Source organism: Gastrolobium bilobum, unplaced genomic scaffold (genome assembly GCF_033153095.1).
Source record: "Gastrolobium bilobum isolate Gb01-03AN ecotype WA unplaced genomic scaffold, APGP_CSIRO_Gbil_v1 utg22537, whole genome shotgun sequence".
Taxonomy (NCBI): Eukaryota; Viridiplantae; Streptophyta; class Magnoliopsida; order Fabales; family Fabaceae; genus Gastrolobium; species Gastrolobium bilobum.
The window spans coordinates 189,969-216,510 of NW_026897453.1; the positions used below are offsets into that span (position 1 = coordinate 189,969).

The following is a 26,542-nucleotide window of genomic DNA, read 5'->3' on the forward strand; positions in this document are numbered from 1 at the left end:
ATAAATTAAATTTGTTACTATTAAGACAGTTGGCATTTTCTTAATTTAAGAACTAAAGTACACGTGGATATATGTTAAAGTGAGTAAATTAGAGTTTTCTGAATAATAATAATAATTACAAGAAAAGAAAACTTTCTAATTTTAGTATAAATAATGCATCGATCCAACATGAAATAATAACTTGCAAGTAAAGCTTTACTTAGTCCATTTCTCCATTGAGTTAAACGTCAATAAAATATGGGATTAAAATTGTCACGTGATTTGATCACTGGCAATTTCCAATTGAGTTCATCATTTTAAGTATTCTGATGTTTAAATACTATTCTCTCTTTCTTTCTTTCTTTTTTTTACGTCATTTTGAACTGGTCCATATCTAAATTTTTAGTGCTCATTAATAATCTCTATAGACTATAGATGTATAGATCCCATAACCCCATGTTCAACTTACCATTCAAAGTCTCCAATCTCTGAAGGTTCATAGCAATTTTGCAAATTCAATTTCTGTTATGTATTGAACATTTTGCATCTTTTGGATTGACATTAAATATTAAATTCAAACTTGCTATTGTATTCTTTGTAGCTAGAATGGATTTTCCTTGGTATCTAACGTAATGAATGAAAGGATCTTTGAAGAATGATAAGGTAGACGAAAAGTCCTTAGAAAATAGATTCTACAAGATGTTCAAGACGACCTTTTGTGTTGCCACCTTGTAGTCACAAGCCTTGTCTGTCCCTCTTCTCGAACCCAACTTTGTACTTATGTGTGTGGAGTAAAGACCTGCATAATTGACCAAATCAAAAATCAAGTTCCCTGTTGGACCAAGCACCATTTATTTTCTCTTTTCATTGCCTCTTTCCTCAAATGTTTACTTATATATAATATACCATTGCATTAATGAAACTATGCCATAGGAAGCTTGTTAAATACACAAAATTTTATAACAAATGCTTATATGTCACTAGCAAAAGAAATTGAAGCACAATGCATTTCCTATCCACTAGTCCTCTAGCACTTGCAAGAATTTGGCTTTCCTTTTTATTCATCTCCTTTCTTCTCATTAATGGTTACCAAGCTGAGACTACGAATGGAGACAACAAAGTTATATCCATAGGTGCAATCATTGATGCTAACTCTCGCATTGGGAAAGAACAGCAAGTAGCCATGGACATTGCAGCTCAAAGTTACAATGACACTTCAAAGACCTATAAGCTTGCCCTCTATTTTCAAGAACCCACCAGGGATCCCTTTAGAGCCACTTCCCTTGGTAAATAACATCAAGCATTTTCTGAGAAAAAGATAGATTTTTATTCCTTCATGGTTTAACTTTGTTAAATATGTAAATTATTAAATGTGAACCTCTTTCATGCAGCTGAAGAGATGATTCAAAAGCAGAAGGTGCAAGTGATTGTGGGGATGCACACATGGACAGAAGCAGCTTCAGTGGCTGAATTAGCACGCCAAACTCAAGTTCCTATCATATCCTTTGTAGCACCTTCCATTACCCCACCATTGATGCCAATTCGCTGGCCTTATTTGGTGAGACTCGCTAACAATGGTACTGCATATGTAAAATGCATTGCAGATATGGTGCATGCTTATAGATGGCAGAAAGTAGTAGCAATTTACGAAGATGATGCCTATGGTGAAGATTATGGGATGCTAGCACTGCTATCTGAGGCCCTCCAAGAAGTTGGTTCAATGATTGAATACCGTTTAGCTCTGCCATCACCTTCTTATCTGAATGATCCTGGACAGTTTATTCGTCAAGAGCTGTTTAAGTTAAGTGAAAATACACAATCTCGGGTATTCATTGTTTTGCAATCATCATTAGAAATGGCGATTCATTTGTTCAGAGAAGCTTCACAAATGGGACTTGTGGATAGAGAATCAGCTTGGATTATCCCAGAGAGCATAACTAATTTGCTGGACTCTATCAATAAGTCTGCTATTTCCTATATGGAAGGAGCTTTAGGAATCAAGAACTACTACTCGGAAAATAGCAGTGAATATCAAGATTTTGAGGCTCAGTTTCGGAGAAAATATAGGGCCAGGTATCCTGATGAAGATAACCGCAACCCAGGATTTTATGCTCTGCAAGCATATGATAGCATTAAAATTGTTGCACGAGCAGTAGATAGAATGGTGGTCAGTGGCAATACTAGTGGCAAAAGGACTTTACTAAGAGAAATATTGTCTAGCAATTTCATTGGTTTAAGTGGAGAAATTCAATTTGAATCAATGCAGCTCTTGCAGAATCCTACCTTAAGGATTGTAAATATAGATGTGAAGAGTTACAGAGAATTAGACTTTTGGACTGTAGAAAATGGATTCCTCACTAGCATCCCCACAGAACAAGGTGGAAGTAATGTTTCTAGGAATACAAAAAGTTTAAGTGGTGTTGTAATTTGGCCTGGGAAATCGCTGAGAGTTCCAAGGGGCTGGAATCTGCCAACTAAACAAAATCCAATGAAAATTGCGGTCCCTGGAAGAACTCAATTTTCCAAGTTTGTCAAGGTTGATTATGATGAGCATGGAAATCCACATAAATATAGTGGATTCTGCATTGAAATTTTTGAGAAGGTGTTAGAACTTTTGGAGTATGATCTGCCATATGAGTATTATCCCATCAATGGAACCTATCATGATCTGGTTCAACTTGTCTATAACAAGGTAAGAACTTACTCATTTTACTTTTGATATTGCTGGAATTTGAAGGTGTTTGGTATCGCCAACATTTCCACACTAGTATGCAATAAAATACCCCATTTTTCATGGATACTAAAATACCACACTAGTATGAAAACATGAAAATATTGAAGGTCTTATGTATAGGTATCCAAGATCTCCACATTCTTGGGATCTTGTGTATATCTCGATCTATTTTTTGTCTTCCAAACCATTGAATTTTTCTTAATTCTGATTATTTTGCTTAAAGACCTAAAAAAAGAGTTCTGTGCATGAATTTTAATCACCCCCACAAAAAGAGTGGTCCTTTAACTTTGCTTATCTTACCTTCCAGTGAAACTTTAATTTTTTGTTTTCCTTATGGGGACTAACAGCCCCTTTGTGAGTCTTTCTTGCTATGGTAAGGAAGACAAACTTGTATAACTAAGTTCTTTACTTGTCCTAAATGCAACGTTGACTTTTCTTAATTTTGAACTTCAGGTATAACTCAATTTCTCCTCTCTTTTTTGCTTTACTGACCTAGACACTTTTATGGTTGTCATGTGATTTAAAAATGATGGAAGACTTATGAGGCTGTTGTTGGCGATACGACCATACTAGCAGACAGATTGCAATATGTAGATTTTACAGTGCCATTTGCAGAATCAGGATTATCAATGATAGTTCCGGGAAAGTCTGAAGAATCAGCATGGATGTTTGTTAAGCCCTTCACATGGCAAATGTGGGTGGTAACTGGTGCCATCTTGATTTACACAATGTTAGTAGTGTGGTACCTCGAGCGGGAAACAAATTCAGAGTTTCATGGCAATTGGAAAAGCCAGATCAGCACTGCTCTTTGGTTTACCTTCTCCTCTCTATTCTTTGCTCATAGTGAGTATCAATCTATCTCATATTTCAATTATCAACATTGATCAACTATAGTTCTGGAAAACATTGGTAAACTATACTCGGTTAAAAAAAATAACAATAGTAATAATAAGTAGAGAAGGTAAACCTCAACGAAAATAAACAATAAAGAAATCATGATTTGCATTAAACTAAACTGATGCCAACTGCTTCATGTTGCAGAGGAGAACATACATAGCAACTTATCTCGGGTGGTGATGGTATCATGGCTATTTCTAGTTTTGATTCTTAACTCAAGCTACACTGCTAGTCTTTCTTCAATGCTCACAGTTCAACAACTGAAACCCAATGTCACAGACATTGCGTTGCTGAGGAAGAACAACATGAAAATTGGTTGTGATGGAGATTCATTTGTTAGGACCTACCTAGAGCAAGTCGAAAGATTCAACCCAGACAACATCATAAACATTAGTAGTGAGTACAGTTATGACGGTGCATTCAAAAACTACTCTATAGCTGCAGCTTTTCTCGAACTCCCTTATGAAAAAGTATATATCAGTAAATACTGCAAGGAGTACACTGGCTCTACACCTACGACCAGATTTGGAGGACTGGGATTTGTAAGTGACAGTACAATTCTTCTAAAAATATGCATTTATTATAGGTTCAACTTACTGTTTTCTTTAAGGTAACAAAACCTATCGCAATTTTTATAATGTAATCTGAAATTCTGGCTACAAAGGAAAAGATCCAAAGGACTCGAGCTTTGTGTGTTGCAGTGCCTTTATATCTTTTGCAAATTAGCCTATATGTCACCGCTAATTTCCTAGCAATCCAATGATGCAGGTGTTCGAGAAAGGCTCCCCAGTGGCCAGAGATGTTTCTAAAGCCATATTGCAGCTCTTAGAGCAGGGAGAACTACAGACGTTAGAAGAGAAATGGTTGAAACCCTCAGGCAGTTGCTCCAACAAGTTAACCTCCGACAGTACAGAAAGTTTGAAGCTTGAAAGTTTCTGGGTTCTCTATGTGATTTCTGGGGCCACATCCACTATTTGTTTTCTACTTTCTACCATCCATTCTCTAAAATCTAGAGAAACACTCCAAGAGGAGGCACGAGATGGGAATGACCCCCCCAATGATGAGAGCCCATGGATAAAGGCGGTTAACTTAGCCAAGCAAATTTATAACAGAAAGCATAATAAAGCATGTCAGGCACAGGAAGATACTACTGATTGTTCTTCCAGATGGGATTGTATCAGCAACACTAACAACCCTCAATTACCAGAAATCATAACGGTCTCTTCCCCACCAACACCGTTACAAATGACAACTCCTGATCACTAGGAAATATAACCAATAACAACCTTTTTTCATCCAACTCTAGCTCTAGGAAGGTAACTAAAGGAAGGAAGCATGTATATATAGCATTTCAATGCTGGCTTTTGTCTTTTATTTATCACCTGTTCCTTGGTCATCAGCTTTTTTAAGGATTCTAAATCATAACGAAGCCTTTATTAGACATCAGGATAGAAGTTATATGAACTTTGTAAATTGATTATCGTAATGAGCAGGGAGTAAATGCATTGAAATTAACAATATTAAAAGGGCACTTGTACAAAGAACCTAACTATTTAATTCCATATTTGCTTGAAACAACTAAAATTCTTACAAGTTAGACATGGTCTTCATATAAATGCACTTGTCATTAAATTACATGCATACATACCAAAGGGCATCAGAATTCGTCAACCGGTCTTCATCTGCTGCTCGCATCAAATGGATTGGAAAATGATCAATAACTCAGTATTGTACATAAACAAGCTTTGGAAAAAGTACAACAAAATGAAAAATTCATCGTCCTCTATAATCAAAACTTCCTCTGACAAAGAATTTCAGTAACATTAACAGGTCCTATGCGTATTCTGGTACAGTCTCGTGAAATCTGATGTTTTCTACATCAATACTTCAATAAAGTTAACGATACCCTCTTCCTCTTCCACGACCACCCCAGCCCCGGCCTCTGCCCCTTGTTCCACCTCTCCCACCACCAGATAATCCCTCCAATGCTCTATTGACAAGTTGATTTTGCAAACCACCAGCACCCCGACCCTTCTTTGATGCAATGTTATTGGATCCATTGGCCGCAGTAGCAGGCCGTTTTGCTCTGCATAAGTAAAAACTCCATAGATAAGTTGATCGACTTCAATTATTTCTGTTGTCCCAATCCACATGAAATTTTTAAGCAAACAAACTATGAAGCATTTATGATATAACTTTCTTTCACAGGTTTCTTTTAGAAGCTGCTCTTTCTAGCTTCTGAAAAAGGCACTATTAACAGTTTTATTAAGGATTTTCATTGTTTTTTAAAAAAGTATTTAAATATAACAAAAATTCTAAAACATATTTTCAGTTAAAAAGTGCTTTTTTCTTTTCCTAAAAACATAAACAAACTGGTCCTAAAATGATTTTTACAGGCAAAGAAAAAGATACTATACCCAGCAACTGGTGTGGCAGATGATGCAGTTTTTGTTGCTTCTTTCCAAGAAAGGTTGATTCTCTTATCTCCAATAAAAGAAGGCACTTTGGCGTGCAATGGCTGACAACACAAATCAAACAATTAAATAATTACGACAGTAAAAAAAGGGCATTGTGGGTGTTTTGGGGGTCAGGGGAATTAATCAATTAAAATCATGCAAGCAATTACTCATTTGCCAAAGTGTCAAGAAAGTTGAATCCCTCTTACCTTTGTCATTGTCAAAATGTTATTGCAGGTCCGCAACCCAGTTGTAGCATTTTGTTTTTTAGTTTTCTGGAAAATCATGTAGAAATTTAAGTATGATACCTACATTACATAATAAAGGAAAGGCACGACGAAGAACTAGAATTATTCAAGTTGAACCGGTCATCGACTCAGTATGGGTCATGGGTCATGAATTAAACTAGTTGAATTGAATTTATCTGTAATAAATATTATAATATATTGGTTATGGCCAACTGAAGCTAGTGGCATAGTGGTAAAGAGTAGCTTGTATCAATCTTGAAGTCTGAGGTTCCATCCTCAGTAATGGTATTTTCCACCATTTTACACATTTCATAAAAGCCGATTTAACAAAAAAACCAGTACCGGTTGGACCCGGTTTGCAATCAGTTCGCCAGTTCAAATGCACGAGCGATCCAATAGCTGGACTGGACTGTTTGGTGATCCGATTTTCGATTGAATCAATCAGACAGGGCGGTCCGGTCGGGTTTTAATTACACCGCGAAGAACTACCAAAGCACAAGATAAAACTCACAATTTTTTCCTTTTCTTCTTCAGTTTTAGCATCTGCCATAGATTTGTTGTTTTCAGCCATTCCTTGAGTTAATTTCTTAATTGTAGCCCGGGTGAACTCCTCAACGTTATTCAATCTGGAAAAAGATTATAAACCAAAAATGTAACCAGAAACAAAAAAATATGATAAAATAAATTGTAGAACAAACCCCACAGGAAGATGGATACAAAAGGCGTAAAAATGGCAAAACAATGTGTAGTTTACTAGATTGGAATAGTTGCAACCAATCAAGTACTTTCATCCTTCCCAAACCATGGAAAACTTACATGCTGAAGGACAAAAGAGATCCATATTACAATGACATAAAGAGTGTCAAGAACAGGAGTAGACGTCTTCTGAACTAAACCAGATGTTGTTACAAACTTACAATGTAAAGTTGTTTAACTGATACTCTACCAAAAAGCCTCTTAGTCATAAATCTTAATCAGACCCTACCGATCATCGCAGGCCTCATGCAATTCTAATGTCTTAAAAACCTATCAGATATTGCTTAACTTTAGACCCAATTGACAACCCCCACAAATAATGAACTCGAGAATGAAGAGAATTCAGAGGACAGAGAGAGTAAGAGAGATACATCCAAATCCAGGGAATAAGGGATTATCGAGGAACAAAATAGTAATTGTGTAGACAATGTAAAGGTAAGTAGCATGAATTTCCATAAATGGAGTCAAGTTAATCTGCTCTCTTTCCAACTAACAAGTAGAAAGAAAAAAAGAAAAGAATAAATACAAATGCAACAGAAAATAAATAGGATCATGTCAATACACAGCTGAATACTCAAAATATACAATTGAAAGGGTTTTATTTTTTGTCAAATTGAAAAGAAACTTACAGGCATAAATACAAACTTACAGGAGGATATAAAGCAAGGAGACCTGACACCCTGACCATATAATGTCTAAATATTTGTTCAACCATACTCTTTCAAATTGTCCCCCTCAATGGAACTTGGAACCATATTCGGAATAACTAAATATCCAAGACTATTATGTAGATATTGCATAGTGGCATTCTTTCATTTCTTTGTGATCCATATCACTATAAAACTCAGAATAATCACAAGCATAAACGTTTAGAAAAGCTACATTAACTCCTCAAATATAAAAAGACAAACCAATAAGTTGGGATTTGAATGCTAACTATGCAGTCTTATCACCCCAAAACTTCATAGTCCTCTGGAATAATAGTTTTATGCCTGGTGTGCCTTTTAGATATTGGAGAATCCTATTCACAGCCTGCAGGTGTTTTTCCCTCGGATCATGCATGAATTGACTAACAATACTAACTGCATAAGCTAGATCAGGTATAGTATGAGCCAGGTATATCAATCTTCCCACTATACGTTGATACTGTCCTTTGTCAACTGGAGGACTCTCATTCTCACTTCCTAGTTTGTGATTCTGCTCAATTGGAGTACTGGAAGGTTTACACCCAAGTTTTCATGCTTCCTTAAGGAGATCAAGAACATACTTCCGTTGACAAATAAAGATCCTTTGCTTTGAATGAGCAACTAATATCCCAAGAAAATATCTCAGTTTTCCAAGGTCTTTAACTTCAAATTCAGCAGTCAATCTTTCTTGCAGAGCATGCTTCTCATCTATATCATCCATTGTTATAATAATGTCATCAACATAAACTAAAAGGATAGTGAGCTTACCTTCCTGAGAATGTTTAAAGAAAAGTGTATGATCCCCTTGACTTTGTTTGTACCCCAATGAAAGCATAACTTTTGTAAATCTTCCAAACCAAGCACGTGGGGATTGCTTCAAGCCATACAATGCCTTAATTAACCTGCAAACTTTGTTTTCTCCATTTGTAGAGTTAAATCCTGGTGGGATCTCCATGTAAACCTCTTCTTCTAATTCGCCATTGAGGAAGGCATTCTTCACATCAAATTGTCTGAAATCTCAATTAAAATGAGCAACAAGCAACAATAGAACTCTTACAATGTTCATTTTGGCCACTGGAGCAAACGTTTCTTCGAAATCAATGCCATAGGTCTGTGTGTACCCTTTGGCAACCAGTCGAGCTCTATACCTTTCAAGAGTCCCATCAGAATTATACTTCGAAGTATGCATCCTACTGCCCTTTTTCCATTTGGCCTGTAAACGACTTCCCATGTATTATTCTTTTCCAATGCATTCATCTCGTCATGCATGGCTTGAACCCAATTGTCATCTTTTAATGCTTCATGTACTGATTTCGGGATTGAAATGGAGTCAAGTGTTGTAATAAAGCTTATATGCTGCATAGAGAGATTTTTAGAGACAAAATGAGAAATAGGGTGTTGGGTACAAGGCTTTTTCCCTTTTCTTACAGCAATTGGTAAGTCAACAGAATTAATATCAGACTTAGGAATAAAAGAAGTAGTGTATTCAGTACTTACCAGCTGTTCCGGTGATTGCAGTTGCAGGTGGGGCAGTGTGGGTTGTTTCTTCCTTTGGTAAAGTAGTTCAAGTGTCCCAGCTTTGCGTACTTTCTATCGATCAATTGGAGGCATGTCACAAAACGAATCAGATTAACTTTCAGCCTCATCAACTAAGTCTTCAAATGTCATGTGGTGTAACTACTGGGGTAGGAGATAATGTAGGTAAAGGAAGGGGAGACTCAGATTCAAAGAAAATGGAAGGAGCTTCAATATTGTTCACCCCCAGAAGCTGAGAAAGTAGAAAGTAGGACTCAGATTCATGGAAGCTAACATCCATAGACACAAAGAATTTACGACTCGGAGGATGATATCATTTGTATCCTTTCTTGTTGGGAGCATAACCAAGGAAGACACACTTAAGGGCTCGAGGCTCTAATTTACTCCAATGTTGTTTATGGACATGAACAAAGACAACGCATCCAAAGACACGAGACTGGAGACTTTGCATAATTGGAACAGAAGGAAAAAAGGAGTTCATGAGATCAACAGGACTTACATGGCCAAGGATTCTAGAAGGCAAGCGGTTGATCAAATAAGCTGCAGTTAATACAGCTTCTCCCCAGTAAGAGTTGGGTACAGATGTCTGAAATAATAATGCTCTGGTGACTTCAAGCAAATGTCAATTTTTTCTTTCAGCAACCCCATTTTGTGAGGGACGTGTTAGAAAAGTATATAAACCATCAATAGACTCTCTTTGTGAGGGGGTGTGTTAGAGTATGATATAAACCATTAAAGAGGCCTCAATTCAAAATATGACCCTATTCGGGTTCAAATCCTTGGTAAGGAAAAATTACCTTTCTTTCTGAAGTTTTTCATACTGTCACGGGTGATTGAGTTGTAGGAGTGTAATGATGGATACCAAGTTGTCTAAAGGATCTGTCATGATCTCATCTAAAGTCACTACTTCAACTCCTTCTGACGAGTCTGCTATGATCTCAGCTAAGCCACCTCAGGGCTCTCCTTTCTTTAAGTCACCTCAGGGGTCCTCTTCCTTTAAGCCCAACAAAGAGGGGCATTGGTGCAATTATTGTAAATGACCAGGTCACACAAAAGATGTTTGCTACCGTCTTCATGGGAGGCAGCAGGTTTTGAAGAAGCTTGGTAAGCCACCCTCACGTGGTCAATCTTTCTTGGCCCCTTCAGACATTCCTCCTGTGAATGAGACCTCACAGATGCCTTGTGAGTTTACTATTTGTCATGAGGAATTGGAACGGCTTAGGTCTGTATTTGAATCTCTCAATAAGCCTTCTGGTACTGGTACTTTGGCTATGACTGGTAAAAACTCATGCACTCATTCTTTTATCGCTTCTTGTACTGATTTCAAAACTTCATGGATTGTGGATTTTGGTGCTACTGATCATATGATTTGCTATAATGACCTTTTTCTTTCTTATAATCCTACTGTTGGTATCCGTACTATAGCCGTAGCTGATGGATCAGACACATCAATTGCAGGTTCTGGTAACATTCAAATCCAACCCTCCTTGTGTCTCAAGAATTCTCTCCATGTTCCCCAACTTTCTACCAATCTCCTTTCTACTAATAAGCTTACTACAGATTTGAATTACACTGTAACCTTTTTCCCTACTCATTGTGTTTTTCAGGATCTCACCACGGGGAAGACGATTGGAGTTGCTAAGGAGAGGGTGGGTTGTATTATCTGGTTCCAGACTTTGCTACAGATGGTTCTTTACATGGTATCAAAACCTCAGTGTCACGGGTTCGATCCTCACCATTTCCCACTTTTTATTGTGGAATTTCCTTAGCACAGATAGGTGGGCCTGTGCATTGTCCACCCTTCAAGCCCAGTGGGCTTTCGTGTGAGGGAGTGTGTTAGAGAATACTATAAATCATTAAAAAGCCCTCACCCATCAACTTAAGCTTTTGGATTGAATTGGTTCTTTACAAAAATACAAACCAAAGAATAGGTGAATAATCTTAAATATACAATTACTCAAGAAAGATTATACCTCTCAATAAAATCATTATAATGCTCTGAAAAGTCCTCTCCAAGCCTATCAGATGGCTGGCCAGTAACAATTTTGTAACCGCATAAACTATTTGTGGCATTAGGAACCTACATAACCAAGTGCAATTGTACACAGCATATAAGTGACTCACACAACAGTATGATATTTTCTTAATGCTCAGATAAAGGTAATATAACCCACCTTATGAGCTAGGTGATGAAACGTGTACAACAAGCACTCAACATAAGTAAAGTTCATCTCTTCTCCAGTTTTCTTCCAAGTCATGTATTTCTGAAAAGAGCAAAGTAAACAGCTTAATGAAAAAAGAAAAAGCAGATTATATTAAATCATGTTAGTAAATATATAATAAACATATATTGATCCTTGAGAGATTGTGTTTGAGTTGATCTAATCCTTCAAAGATTATTCAAAGTAGTTAACTACATCACTCTTTAAGCTTGACTCAATAAGGAACTGAGGTAAACCAAAACTTGAGGTTACATCTTAATAAGGAACTGTATTTCTGAAAAGAGCAAAGCAAACAGCTTAATGAAAAAAGAAACTAGCCACATTAAAATCCCACTTTAGCTAGTTAACAATGTGCTTGGAACTTTCAAATAACAGAATAAACTGGAATAAAGTAAACATAAAAATTTGATATCGTCATAGCAGAAAACATATTGCAATATCCAACACATCGATATCTGCCAATCATGCCATTTTTCAACAAAAGGTTTACCTTCAGCAACTGAACAATAGAAGGAAGCATTTGGCGTGAATCTTGTGGCGTTGTGTATGGTGAAAATTCTGCAAGGCTTCTGAGTAAATCTACTTTCCGCTCTCCAGGAAGCTGATAGGAATAAAATCATTATAAATTTCTCAACAAAAAATACCACAATCAAGAAAATTATTCACAAGATTCCACTAATTACAAATCCATATTCACCAGCCAATCCAAGATCTAGGAAGTTAATCAGTAAAAATATCATAGGTATGATTCCTTATTTATACTTTATCTGAATAAATCAAACAACTTAAGATTACAACTGACCACTTATGTACTGAAGTTAGAACAACATAATATATCAAGTTTAGAAGGAAATATGTTTTTTGAACGGTGCCTGCTACACATAAAGGAATCAAAGGAGTTGTTTAAATCAATATCTCGCAATTCAACAACCACTAACCACATAGTTGTTTTAGATGCCGGTACATATTACATCAAGGTATCCCGCAGTTTATAAATAAAATGTTAAATGCATGGAAAGTAAATTAAAAGACTTAGTACATAATAGTAGAAAATTATCCTATGCATCATATAAAAGTAGGCTATTTTACATCAAAGATGGACAGGTAAGCACCTCTGTAGGGTATTTAAACCATTAGAATAAGGGTGACTTCACTATTATTTTGAAGATACGCAAAATGAAATGTGCAGAATACTATGTTGGATTTTTTCTTGTTTAATTGTAGAATTTAATTTAAAAACAAATTATCTACTCCATCCGACTAGTTCCGGGTTCGAGTCCCGGGCAACCCGTATTAATATAATAAATTATTCATAATTAATTAATATATCGAAGTTAATGTTCATATTATACAACACTGGAATTGAATAAAGCATGAAGTCGGCTTTGAACTTCATGTTAACTGCTTCCAAACTAGCACTTATGACTAAAATTCACATTGTTGCTTACCGCACAATTTTGTTACTTTTTTTCTTTTATTCAGTTCATCAATAACCAGGGGGTAAGCCTCGGTAAAACAATAAAGCTGCTTCATTGTGAGCAGATGATCATGGGTTATAGACATGGAAACAACCTCTCTGCTTATGGGGTAAAGGCTCTACATACATCTGACCCTCCCTATACACCCACAGTATTAGGAGCCTCCGTACTGCCACCCTTAATCATTCATTTTTTCTTTGAACATCCCCCTTAATCATCATATCAATCATCAACCTTCCTGTTTTTCTTTCAAGCCACCACAGTTAAGAGGATATACAAATATGATATGATACAACTCCAAATCAATTATGTATGAAGGAAACAAACCCTCAGCAAACACAGATAAAGGAGATAAAATAAATATAGAAATGAGAAAACTCAAGGTACTCAGGAAAAATACATCCATTCCTTTGATTTTTTTAAAAAGGAAAAATGAACACATTTCTTTAAAATGGAGCTAAGCCCATAATTATCAACCCCGAATCATGCCAAGGAGGGGCTAACCCAAAAAGGCCACAGTGGGATTGCGGATAGCAGAATAGCAGCTATACCGAAGACCGTAGATATAAGACAATCAATTATATGCTATACATATATATGCTCAAAGGAAAAAAACAAAAAATAATAAACAAACTTAAAGACTGTAATAATTAATGTTATGGTATCTGTAAAGAACCAATTCAACCCAAAAGCTTAAGCTGTTAGGTGAGGACCTTTTTAATGGTTTATATTATACTGCAACACACCCCGTAACACGAGAGCCCATTGGGCTTGAAGGGTGGACAATTCACAGGCTCACCTACATGTACTAAGAAACTCTACAAGACTTAATTAATTATTAATTAAATGGGAGGCAGTGAAGATCGAACCATGACACCGAGGCTCTGATACCATGTAAAGAACCAATTCAACTCAAAAGTTTAAGCTATTAGGTGAGGGCTTTTGTAATGATTTATATTATACTCCAACAGTATCAAAGCCTATAACCAAGTGGTCTAGGCTCTAGAGTTTGATCCTTATCGCCCCATTCTTCAAATAAAAATGTTGAATTTAAACACAAGGTAACTGTAGAATATTCTAGAGTCTTTTACTTGTTTCTAGCTACTAGTATCTTTGAATAGTGTGATGCCTCTTCGGTTACTGTGTATTTTATTTATTACTTCATCTCCTTAACTAACTTGTAATATGTATAAATAGAACCCTTTGGGGTGTCAATCTATATATGAAAAAAATACATTTCAGTCTTATATTCCAATATGGTATCAAGAGCAGGTTATCCTGTGGTCTTCTTGTAAACCTCCATAGTCTTTTTTTTTCCATTTTTTTCACGGTTTCGTTTTTTTTACAATTCAGAAATCATATCTGGACCCCTTCAATCACGAAACCAAGACCACCACTGAACTCAGAAGCCATTTCCGAGTCGACCCACGTCAGCCCCGTCGCCGGACCGTCAGCCACGCGCCTCCACGCGCCGCCACCACAGATCTGCTTCTCCGGCGCGTGTGAGCCACGCGCCACCCTGCTGGCTTCCGTTTGTCACGCGGCTTCCACAGAACAGCTCGCCTGGCTTCCCTCTTCCTGTTCTGAGGGTTTAAATCACGATTGGATCACTTTTCTTGCTAAGTCCAGTTGTTTCCTCTTTGTTATCAAAGACAATAGGCGTGACCTGTTGCTCTCTTTCTTTTTAGAACGATGGAAGTTGGAAATAATGAGGATGAGAATAAGCATTCTGAAAAATTATCCGGTAATGTTTCCGGTGTCTCTCCTCTTTCCTGTTCTTCGTCTTCTGGAGACAACCCAGCTATACAGATTACTAACCACCGTTTAAACGGTAAGAATTATGTGCAATGGCATCAATCTGTCAAGCTGTTTATCCAAGCAAAAGGGAAAATGGGGTATCTTGATGGAAAAAAGGAAAAACCCGAAGCTGATGATCCTGATTATGATAAATGGATGATTGAAAATGCCTTGGTCATGACCTGGTTGACTAACTCCATGGATCCTGATATCAGTCAAACTTATTTGTTTCTTGATACGGCTCAGGAAATTTGGGATGCCGTTAAAGAATATTATTCTGACCTAGGCAATGCTTCTCAAGCTTTTGAACTCAACACCAAGGTAAGAGAGTTACATCAAGAGGGGATGTCTGTTACTGAATACTTTCTTGCTTTAAAAACTCTGTGGCAGGAGTTGGATCTTTATGATGCAGCAGATCTTCAAGGTTTAGAAGCTAATGCAAGGTTTAAGAGTTATTTAGAGAAAAGACGTCTCTATGATTTTCTTGCTGGCCTTAATCGTGATCTTGATGATGTTCGTGGAAGGATATTGGGGCAGAACCCGTTACCTTCCATTGCAGCTGCTTTTTCTATGGTACGACGGGAGGAACTTCGCCGAAAGGTAATGTTGGGAGACAAGAACTCTAAATCCTCCGATGTATCTGCCCTAGTAGCAAAACATACTCCTCGTCCCCCTAGTGATGCAAAACGTTCTGACCGATGGTGTTCTCATTGCAATAAGAGTGGTCACACTCGCGAAAAATGTTGGGAAATTCATGGAAAACCACCAAACTGGAAAACAAAGGGGCTGAACAAGGGTCGTGCTTATCAAATCTCTTCTGATGATAAGGGTGAGGAGTCTCGTGCCTCTCCAAACTCCGATGGTGTATTCATCCCGAAAGCTCAATATAAGCAATTCCAGAAGGTGATGTCTCAATCTGCTGAGGCAACTAGTCATGTTGCTCAACAAGGTATGGCATTCCATGTTGATCGTAGTAGTCGTTGGATTCTTGATTCAGGAGCCTCTGATCATATGATAGGTAATGCATCCTTGTTTTGTTCTTATACCTCTTATTATCACCCGTCACGAATAAGGACTGCTGATGGTAGTTTCTCTAATATTGCGGGAAAGGGATCCATTAAGCTCTCTGATCATATTACTCTGAACTCTGTCCTTCATGTCCCTTCTCTTACTTGTAACCTTATCTCTATTAGTAAACTTTCCTCTGAATTGCATTGTGTTGCTAAATTCTCTGCCAAAACTTGTGTTTTTCAGGAACAGGATTCGGGGCTGATGATTGGCAGTGCTAGAGAGGAAGAAGGACTTTACTATTTTGAAGAAGATTCTCATGAAAAGAGAATTTTTGCAAATCACTCTTTATGTTTATCAGACGATTGTAATGATGTTTTGTTGTGGCATCGTCGTTTAGGACACCCAAATTTCTTTTATCTTCAAAAGTTGTTTCCAAACTTATTTATCAATAAAAAACCAAGTTCCTTTTTTTGTGATGATTGTCAGTTTGCAAAACACTCTCGTGTTTCTTATTCCCTCAGAGATTATAATGTTTTGTCTCCATTTACATTGATCCACAGTGATATTTGGGGGCCAGCTCGTGAAAAAAATATATCTGGAACTCGTTGGTTTATTACTTTCATTGATGATCATTCTAGAGTATGCTGGGTATATCTTCTAAAGGATAAGTCTGAAGCTGCAGCCACTTTTAAAAACTTTCATGCTATGGTACGAACTCAATTCCAGACCTCTATCCAAATCCTGCGAACTGACAACGGTACTGAATATTTTAATTCAGTTCTTGGGGATTACCTAATCAAGCAAGGTATTATCCATCAAAGTTCTTGTCCTAACACCCCTCAACAAAATGGGGTGGCCGAAAGAAAAAATAGACATCTCATTGAAGTTGCTAGAGCCCTCTTGTTTACGATGCATGTCCCTAAATACCTATGGGGGGAGGCTGTATTGACTGCCTCATATCTCATCAATCGGATGCCCTCTCGTGTCCTGAATTTTCATTCTCCCCTATCTTGCCTTACCCGTTTTTTCCCCTCCTTTCGGGCTTTCTCTTCCCTTCCTCCAAAGTTGTTTGGCTGTGTGGCTTTTGTTCACATTCCTCCACATCAAAGGTCAAAACTTGATCCTAAGTCTGTTAGATGTGTCTTCATAGGATATCCTCCTAATCAAAAAGGGTACAAATGCTACTCACCTTCTCTTCGAAAGGTCTTTGTTTCTATGGATGTTACCTTTTATGAAACACAATCATTTTTTCCTTCGACTTCTCTTCAGGGGGAGTCTATTGGTGTAAATGAAGACAAGTCTTGGATTCCAAATAATTCTACTGTCTTACCTTTACCCTTGGAAACAAGTGTTGTTTCTTTACCTATGGAGACAGGGGGAGTTAATGAACAGGAGAAAAGGACAACAACTGTACCAGAGACTGGAGATCCTCCCGGTAAATGGGGAAAAATCTACAGCAGGCGTAAATCTCCTCAAGATCCTCTAGACTGCCAGAGTTCTGACCCGAGTCCTAGTTCCAGCAATCCACTTGAGAACACCGGTACATCTGACCTAGATATGCCCATTGCCCTTCGAAAAGGTACTAGATCTTGCACTGCTCATCCTATTTCTCATTACATTTCATATGAAAAGTTATCTCCAGGTTTTCGTGCTTTCAACACTATATTAGACAGTACAAAAATACCAAAAAATATCCAAGAGGCACTTAATGACCCTAAATGGAGGGATGCAGTTTTTGAAGAAATGGATGCACTTAAGAAAAATGGAACTTGGGAATCCGTGGCACTTCCCAGAGGAAAGAAAACTGTAGGTTGCAAATGGGTGTTCACAATAAAATTTAATGCAGATAACAGCATCAACAAATATAAGGCCAGATTGGTTGCCAAAGGATTTACTCAGACTTATGGGATAGACTATCAGGAGACGTTTGCTCCCGTTGCCAAACTTAACTCTATCCGAGTCCTACTATCACTTGCTGCCAACCTTGATTGGCCCTTGCATCAATTGGACGTAAAGAATGCCTTCTTAAATGGGGACTTACATGAGGAAGTTTACATGGATCCACCACCTGGTTTTGAAGAGGGAGATGGTTCAGTATGCAAGTTGAAGAAGTCTCTTTATGGACTTAAACAATCCCCTAGAGAGTGGTTTGAAAAGTTTACTCGTGTTGTTAAAGAAAGAGGATTTGTCCAAGCTCAGACTGATCACACTTTATTTTTAAAACACTCCGATAGTGGCAAAATTGCTATCCTCGTTGTTTATGTTGATGACATAATTGTCACTGGTGATGACTGGGAGGAAATAAAATCTTTAAAGGGGGGTTTAGCTAATCAGTTTGAACTGAAGGATCTTGGATCACTCAAATATTTCCTTGGAATGGAAGTTGCTCGTAGCAAGGCCGGAATTTCCTTATCTCAGAAGAAATATATCCTAGACCTGCTACAAGAAACAGGTATGCTCGGGTGCAAGCCAGTAGAAACTCCTGTTGAACCCAATATTAAATTGGGAATTGAAGATGGAAAAGATGTTGACAGGGAGCAGTACCAAAGGTTGGTAGGGAAGCTGATCTACTTATCTCACACTCGGCCTGATATTGCATTTGCAGTTAGCATGGTTAGCCAATTCATGCATTCTCCTAAGGAAAAACACCTTAGTGCGGTTTATAGAATCCTCAAGTACCTCAAAAACACCCCTGGTCGAGGAATGCTCTTTAAAAGGGGACACAAGAGGATGATAGAAATCTATACAGATGCTGATTGGGCTTGTTCTGCAATGGACCGAAGATCCACTTCAGGATATTGTACCTATGTCTGGGGAAATCTTGTGACTTGGAGAAGTAAGAAACAAACTGTTGTTGCCAGAAGCAGTGCAGAAGCAGAATTTCGGGCGCTAGCCCATGGCATTTGTGAAGGAATCTGGTTAAGAAGACTCCTTGAAGAGTTAAAGATATCTTATTCTCTACTTGTCAGACTCTATTGTGATAATAAGGCTGCAGTCAGTATTGCTCAAAATCCTGTACATCATGATAGAACCAAACATGTGGAGGTTGATCGTCATTTTATTAAAGAAAAATTAGAGGAGGGTAGTGTATGTTTGTCATATATACCTACCAAGGAGCAAACAGCCGACATTCTCACCAAAGGATTACATAAACCCATCTTTGAGGATTTAATTAGCAAGTTGGGGATGATCAATATATATCTCCCAACTTGAGGGGGAGTGTAGAATATTCTAGAGTCTTTTACTTGTTTCTAGCTACTAGTATCTTTGAATAGTGTGATGCCTCTTCGGTTACTGTGTATTTTATTTATTACTTCATCTCCTTAACTACCTTGTAATATGTATAAATAGAACCCTTTGGGGTGTCAATCTATATATGAAAAAAATACATTTCCGTCTTATATTCCAATAGTAACCAAAGTAAAAAATGGGTTGGTGTAATATCCACACTTCAAAGCCCAAAAAAGGTTCTCACATGAGGGACATGTTAAGAGATATAATAAAATCATTCATAGCCTTCATCCAAAGGCTTAAGCTTTTGGGAGAGTTGTTTGCGTGATAATTAATAATCAAAACTCAATCTAGAATCTAAACGCACAATAACCATCATTCTAAGACATAATTAACAAGTCAATACCAACAAAAGTCAAAGAGCATAGGGGAAAATAAGTACAGCACTAAGTATTAAATACGTTTAAGCCTCTAAGGCTTAAAGTAACTAAAGATTCAAATTCAATACAATTTTTTCCCTAAGAGTACGAGAACAGAGGAATGAAGTCCCAAAAAGTGGAATAAAAAGAAAAAATCAGAACACTAAGATATGGGAACAGAGATAAAGGAATTAGAAAAGGTTGACAAAAAAAAAACAAAGACAAATTAGGGGCTTTGAAGTGTGAAGAGAGAGCACAACACATAAAATAAAGAACAAAGACAAAAGAATCTTAGCTCGACAAAGGGTTAGATGGAAGCAATGCTGGAGAAGAGACTCATGGGTTTGTGGAAACGACCCAGGAGAGCCGTGGTCTGACCAGAATTGAGATGCTGGTCAGCCTTCGTGTTGTTTGGTCCCAAAATAGAGTGGGAATTTGAGTGTTTGTTCTCCAATCAGAAGCCCTGTGTTTCAGATCTAAATTGAGGGAAAATCACAAAAAAAAAACCAAAAAAAGGGATGTATGTCATTGTCAAGCAGCCAACCGTCCCAAAAGGATAAACTGTTAGGTAAAGGTAGGGGATTGGCTTTATTATTATCTCTTAACACACTCCCTCACACTAGAACCCTTTTTGGGCTTTGAAGCATGGATAATGCACAGACTCATTCTTTATTTTCTTGAGCTTAAATTCGAGCTTTTTTATTAGATGAATGGGTGCAGCAAGGATCAAACTCTAAACCACTTAGTCATAGGCTCTGATAAAATGTCATACAACCAACTCTCCCAAAAAACTTAAGCTGGTAGGTAAAGGCAGATGAATGGTTTTATTATTATCCCTTAACACTCGATAGTCGATAACGCATAAAACTGGGGTAAAGGGCATTTTTCCCCAATGAAGCATGAGGGCCAAGACAACAGCAATTGTCTAAGATGGTGGCTGTAACTCCTGCTATAGCAAAACGCATCTCTCCACCACCATAGCAGCATTATCCCGTTCTTTTGATAACTACAGCTAAGCCAAAACACATGTTCTAAGTACTTGGATAGCCCCTAGTTGACTAAACATAAGAACCCCCCCCCCCCCCCCCCCCCAAAAAAAAAAAAAAAACAAAAAAAAAAAAACCCAACAACAATAAAAAGAAAGAAAGAAGAAGAAAAATAATAATAATCTGACCCAATAGAAGGCGACAAATTGTATCAGATGATAAATTTCATGAAATATGAAGTTTCCACAATCCACACTTGTACAAAGGGTTGACAGTTAACATATTTGAAATAAATCATAAAATACATACAACTTGACAGAAAGGAAAAAGTAAACACACCAGGTTAAAAAAGGAAAATATTAAATAGGTTTCACAAATAATAAAATACATGCTTATTCTTTCAAATACACGCTTATTCTTTCAAACTAAATGATCTAAACTCATCTAAAAAAAAATGATCTAAACTCAAAGTATTACCTGGTCAAAAACAGGTATTATATATTTGTTTATATAGTTGAGAAATTTGCTGCTAGATGCACCCCTCTGAAAGAAAAGAAAAAAATGAATTGGTTGAAGAAAAGACTAAACAGAAGGATATGACAAAAGATAAAACAGTATAACAGGCCTTACCACGACAAATGGAAGTGCCATGTGAAGGCATGATATCAATCTGTCAATATGATCTGCATCTGAAACCTACAATTCAACAGTTATAAAACCATAACATGAGAACCCCAAAAGGAATATATATTACATTATTACTTACATAGCTCTATCTGCGTACTTAAATGGGAAAAAAATAAAAAATAAAAATACAAATAAAAAGTAATCACATTGAACTGTGCATCTAAATCAGCTTGCCCTTCAATGATTCCAATCAGCTCTTTCATCCGCTCAGCTGGAGCCTTTTCGCCAAAAAGGCTCAAACACTTCAGGAAATCCATAAACATTCGAAATTCTATACCGGTTACATCTTCTAAACTCTGCAATGAAATGCAAACACAACATACAACTCCACTTATGTTATAAACTTAAACAGTAATAGATAGTCAATTTAACCCATAAAAATAATGAGTCAAAGCAAATATGAATACCTTTTTTATGAGATCAGTTATGTGTCTTTCCATTTCCTCTTGGGGCTTCAACAGTTCCGTTTTAATAGGGAAAACCTATAATAAAGATATTTAGTATTCAGTATTTGTTTCTATTTTAAAGATGCAACAAAACTACTGGCTAATTATAATAAAAAATTTGTCTGCTCGCCTTGTCTCTAACAAAGTTAATAACTTTCTCACGAATAACATCATCTGTGCTTGGCTCTTCAACACTGCCAATGTGCTTAAACAAAGCCGTCAAAGAAGCTGCATTGACAATCATACTATAAGGAGACAACCACAATGCAGCACTAATTATAATTGTCCAGAATCTAGAAAGCATATGGTGTGATTATTGCCAGAAAATTAAGTGTTCACAGCCAATAAGTTTTTCAGCAATTATAACATTCAAAGCAATAAGCCTAACTCTGCACGATCAGTTTGGCACATAAGAGCTTTATTACAAGCTAAGGGCTCCTCAGCAATCACCACATTAACATGCTATAGGTGATCCTCTTTATTGGACACATTAAAATAACGCTCATTATGCATAATTTCAAATATGGCAAACTATTCAGGCCAAGACAACATCAATCTAGGACCTCAGCCCATTGCAAAATCAATGTTTTCGAAGAAAAGCTTAAATGCATATTTTATGCCCGCTGAATAAGTGCTAATAATTATGGCGTTAGATTGGCCTTTTCTTTTTCAGTTTTATATAGATGATAGGTTGGCTAGTATTATTGCCACAGCTAGGGGAAAAGTTGTAGAAAAAGTAAATCATATGTAACATCATCTTAAGAAGTTTACAAGATCAAGAAGATCGAGATATGCAAAACGATCTCAAATTCAAGTTTATGCAATTTACTATCAGCTAACAAATATGGGCCATTTGATTGGTGATATATTTCTGTTACCTGATGATAAACAGCATGCAACTCAGCACTCATACTAAGGTGATACCCAAAATTAGAAGTTATTTTTTGCTTTAGCATAACCACCACAATATTCTCTCGAAGATATTTCTACTTAACGTAAAGACATATCAAAATACCTTTCACATACTGCCTCAGCAGAGACATAAGAGCCTTATGTACAGCATCACGCTCCACAAATTCCTCTAAAAGAATCATGCAAAAAAGATAAATCAGAATCATAATCATGGCCAAGTTCTCAAGAATGCAAAATCTTCAAAGATCACAACTTACCAGACCCAAGAATTTGCACAAGAATATCAACCACCTTGTCAATATTTTCAGGTGCATCCTTGCAGAAAAGAGGCAGCCCTCTAACAGCTTGCACCCGAACCTGTACAGCAGTAGAAAAACGCAAAATAGTGAAAATAAACCTCAGCACATACAGAGTTCACTAACAATCCACACAAAAAAAACAGAACGACCAACATACAGCAATGCAAGAGCCATTTTTTCTCTACTTCAATTTTTTTCCCCCTTATATAACTTTTTTTTCACTTTATTTTATTTTATTTTTCTTTTTAATTGTTTGTTGCTATTTTTTTAATGTCTAGTGTTATTTATAATTTTTCATTGTATTTTTATCCTTTTTTCCTCAATCTTTTTGTATTTCTCATTTGTGTTCATTTGCCAACAACCCCAACTAGATTGGTATAAAAGTGTTATTGATGTTGAATGTCATATTATAAATGGCATTATTTTTCCTTCAAACCGATGTTTTAAAAACCACTCAACCAGTCAGACTCAGACCAAAAACCAGCTGTGTCTCCAGTCTAACTACTCCTGATTATGTTTTCCGGTTCAACCCTGCTTGATCCATTAATTTAGCTGATTGACCAATCCTTGGAAAGAAAAACATTACAGTAACAGGATATTTATGATGATGTGGACACAACTCGATTTTCTTTCCCAATTTTGAACAACAGGACACCGTTCCTTCGCCAACAACAAAAAGCAAGAGACCGAGATAGAAATATAAATTATAGCATATACATATAATATGAATTGTGGAGAAAAAAACAGACCCCGAGTTCTTCAGCTTCAAGCAAATCAAGATGAGCGTCGAGGGCAGGGCCGGAGAGTTCAGGGAAGAACTTGAAGAACTTGGGAATGAGCTGTGCAGCGAGTTGCTTCGCTTTAACACTCGTCTTTGCTGCATCAATGATTCCCTGGTAATCCTTCACATTCTGCTTAAAAAAACACATTAACATAACGTATCACAACAATCCAAAACCCTAACTGAAAACTCGGACATCACAATCTAAAACCCTAAAAAACAATTATAAAAAGAAAGAACAAGAGTTTGAAAGCGATAATTTGTTTATAAAATTGAACCTGAGACTTGTCGTTGGAATTGTTGAGTTGCTCGCCGTATTCATAGAGCTTCTCGATGTAAGCAGCCTCTTCGGAAGAGTCAGTCATTGGAAGGTTCTGGAATTGCGATTGCGAAATTGATTGAGATTGAAGAGCAAAATCAGCATGTGAAGATGGAAATGGGAAAGAAAGAGAAAGAGAGGGGTTTTGCAGAGAGTTTTTTAGGGAAGAGAGAGAGAGAGAGAGTAACTGACCTGAGTTGAGGAGTTTAAGATAAATAGATAGAGAGAGAGAGAGATGAGTTAAAATGAGTAGGAATGGATTCAGTGATCCAAGGTCAAGTTCCTCTCTGATGGAGACGAGTTTCCTTTTCCAATTTCCACACGGCACATGCTCTTATCTCTCGGCTCGGCAAAAAAAAAAAAAAAAAAATTATTACCATTTAAATAAAAAATTACGAATATATATAGAGATATATTTTTCTTATGTTCTAGGAAAAAAGTTATCTCATGTTGTAGAAATAAAAGTATAAGTAGACCCCACAGATAAGAGGAGAGAGAAAAAGAGTTGTGAGACTCAACTTCTTTTTATGTGTAGAAGAGTTGTTTATATCATGTGATAACCCATATAAATATATATATATATATATATATATATATATATACACGGAAAGAGGCAGGATCCTTTGACACCGGTGTCAAATTTTAAATTTGACACCTCATCTGAGAGCCGTTAGATCAAAAAAGATCAACGGTGTCACATGCTTGCAAATCAGAGTCGTTGATCTTTTTTGATCAAACGGCTCTCATATGAGGTGTCAAGTTTAAAATTTGACACTGGTGTCAAAGGATCCTACCTCATACGGAAATACTACTTTCATTTTACATGAGGTAGTTATCTCATTTTCTCTTACTTCGAAAATCGTGCCCCTTCTTTTTTTTCTTTTCTTTTTTGCTTTTAAATAGCGGGCCCTACTAAGAAATCATGTATTGGATAGGATAAAATGAGACAATAGAATAAGTTAATCATATCTTGTTGACTCACCAAACAAGAGATAAAAATAAGATATGATAAGTTATCGTATCTTATCTTCTTTATCAAGTACTCCAAAGATACCCTCAGTTTACTTGGACGTGAACACCATATCTTCATGAAATAGATCCGTAGTTAATATGAAACAGGTAATTTTTATTTAAATTATAATAAATTAATTTTTTTTGCACTTATCTCTCCGCCAACAAAACTCTACAGCTACGCATCCACAACGCGTCGTTTCTTCCAACTGTGCCCTTAAACGGCAAAAGAAATACCAACACCTTACTTGGAGAAGGGGATCATGAGAAAATATCCTCTTTTTTAAATGAATAAATGTTTTGGTCATCTAGTCACTAGCCAAATAATATTCCTGTGCCCAAATAATATTTTTATTATTTGGTACTCGAGAATTTCATATATTTCTTCATAATATTATAATTAAGAATGTTAATTTTAAATAAATTTAAAAATACTTGATTAGCATTTTATATCTTGAGAATCAACATCACATTTATTCCAAAATAATTGAGATAGATAATAGGCGAATCCAAATAAAAAGTATAAAAAATTTGTGAAAAAAAAAGAAAATATATAAATAATAGTATAAATTAAAAAATAACAATACATAAATTAAAAAATAAAGTGAAAATATAAATACATAAAAAAGAAAAATGTATAAGAGAAAAAAATAAAAAAGGAATAAATAAAAAATAAAGAGATAAGAGGAAAACAACTAAAAATGAGATAAACATAACCCATATATATATATATATAGAGGTTTAAGATAACACTTTTATTTTAGTCTTTCAGGTTTTATCTCAAAATTATTATCCTTCATTTTAATCCCGTACCTATAAGAAGACAAATGAGACTTATTGCACGCACAATAGACATATTTTGAGATAATAATCAGAAAGACTAACATATTGCACTTACACTTATTTTTGTTTTTTAAAATTATTTTCTTATTTTGTTCCTCAGAACTGTTCTTTACTAACTTTCCTTTTTTTTTTTTCTTAAAATGGATAGCTTTTGGTTTTCATTTCTCAATGACATCGATCATTTTTCTAAAATTTCTTGAGCTTTTGTTAAAAAATAAGTCCATTTTTCTCAAAAAAAAATTTAAAAATTATATTTTTAAAGCTTTTGCATCACCTAAATTCAACTTTAAAGCTTTTTTTAGGCTTTCAAATGGGATTTTTGTTGTTGTGAATTTTCAATATTTTTTGATGAGTTTTACCCTGTCTTTGTTACTGAAGTTAGTATTCGGGCTTCTACAATCTCCCATTTTTATCTTCCGGTTAACCCTGTAATTTCGTTCTTATGTTATGCAATGAAATCCAACGTGGCACAAAAGGCCTCCTAAAATAGAGCATATCTTTGGTGCTATAGGAATATGTACCTCTTTACTAAAAATAGAAAAATATGGGATTTAGTAAAAATAACCATAAAAATGTGGATAAAATGAGAAAAATCAATTATGTTACTTTTTTCCAAATATAATAAAAGATGTATTGAGTCTTCATTACTACTAGATATTTTCCTTAAACTATTACAGTGAACAGTTAAACTTCTCATTTTTCTTTTTTACTTGTTTGTTTGTTACACTATAGATGTAAGTATGTAACACTTAGCAAAGTTTCAATCCAAGATATTTTTATTGAAACTAGACAAGGAATGTTCAGCAAG

The 26,542-nt window shown here is 36.2% G+C and overlaps 1 protein-coding gene and 1 pseudogene across 2 annotated transcripts; one reads left to right on the forward strand and one right to left on the reverse strand.

Moving 5' to 3' along the window:
* Window positions 1–982: 982 nt before the first annotated feature.
* On the forward strand, window positions 983–4,938 carry LOC133307034 (glutamate receptor 2.7-like; annotated as a pseudogene).
* A 196-nt stretch (window positions 4,939–5,134) lies between these two features.
* Window positions 5,135–24,144, reverse strand: LOC133307043 (apoptosis inhibitor 5-like protein API5). Of its 2 annotated transcripts, XM_061507459.1 has the most exons (17): window positions 24,073–24,144; window positions 23,840–23,935; window positions 23,530–23,691; window positions 22,739–22,838; window positions 22,585–22,650; window positions 21,700–21,797; window positions 21,531–21,605; window positions 21,270–21,419; window positions 21,067–21,132; window positions 20,914–20,979; window positions 12,005–12,115; window positions 11,467–11,556; window positions 11,266–11,372; window positions 6,826–6,940; window positions 6,276–6,341; window positions 6,028–6,128; window positions 5,136–5,696 (listed from the first exon to the last, which is right to left on the reverse strand). In XM_061507459.1, exons 2-17 carry the CDS (start codon window positions 23,924–23,926, stop codon window positions 5,507–5,509), a joined length of 1,650 nt encoding a protein of 549 aa, XP_061363443.1. In that variant the 5' UTR covers window positions 23,927–23,935; window positions 24,073–24,144; the 3' UTR covers window positions 5,136–5,506. The 2 variants fall into 2 exon arrangements, with proteins under 2 accessions (XP_061363444.1, XP_061363443.1); XM_061507460.1 differs by lacking the exons at window positions 21,067–21,132; window positions 24,073–24,144 and having other exon boundaries at window positions 5,135–5,696; window positions 23,840–24,062.
* Window positions 24,145–26,542: the final 2,398 nt, after the last annotated feature.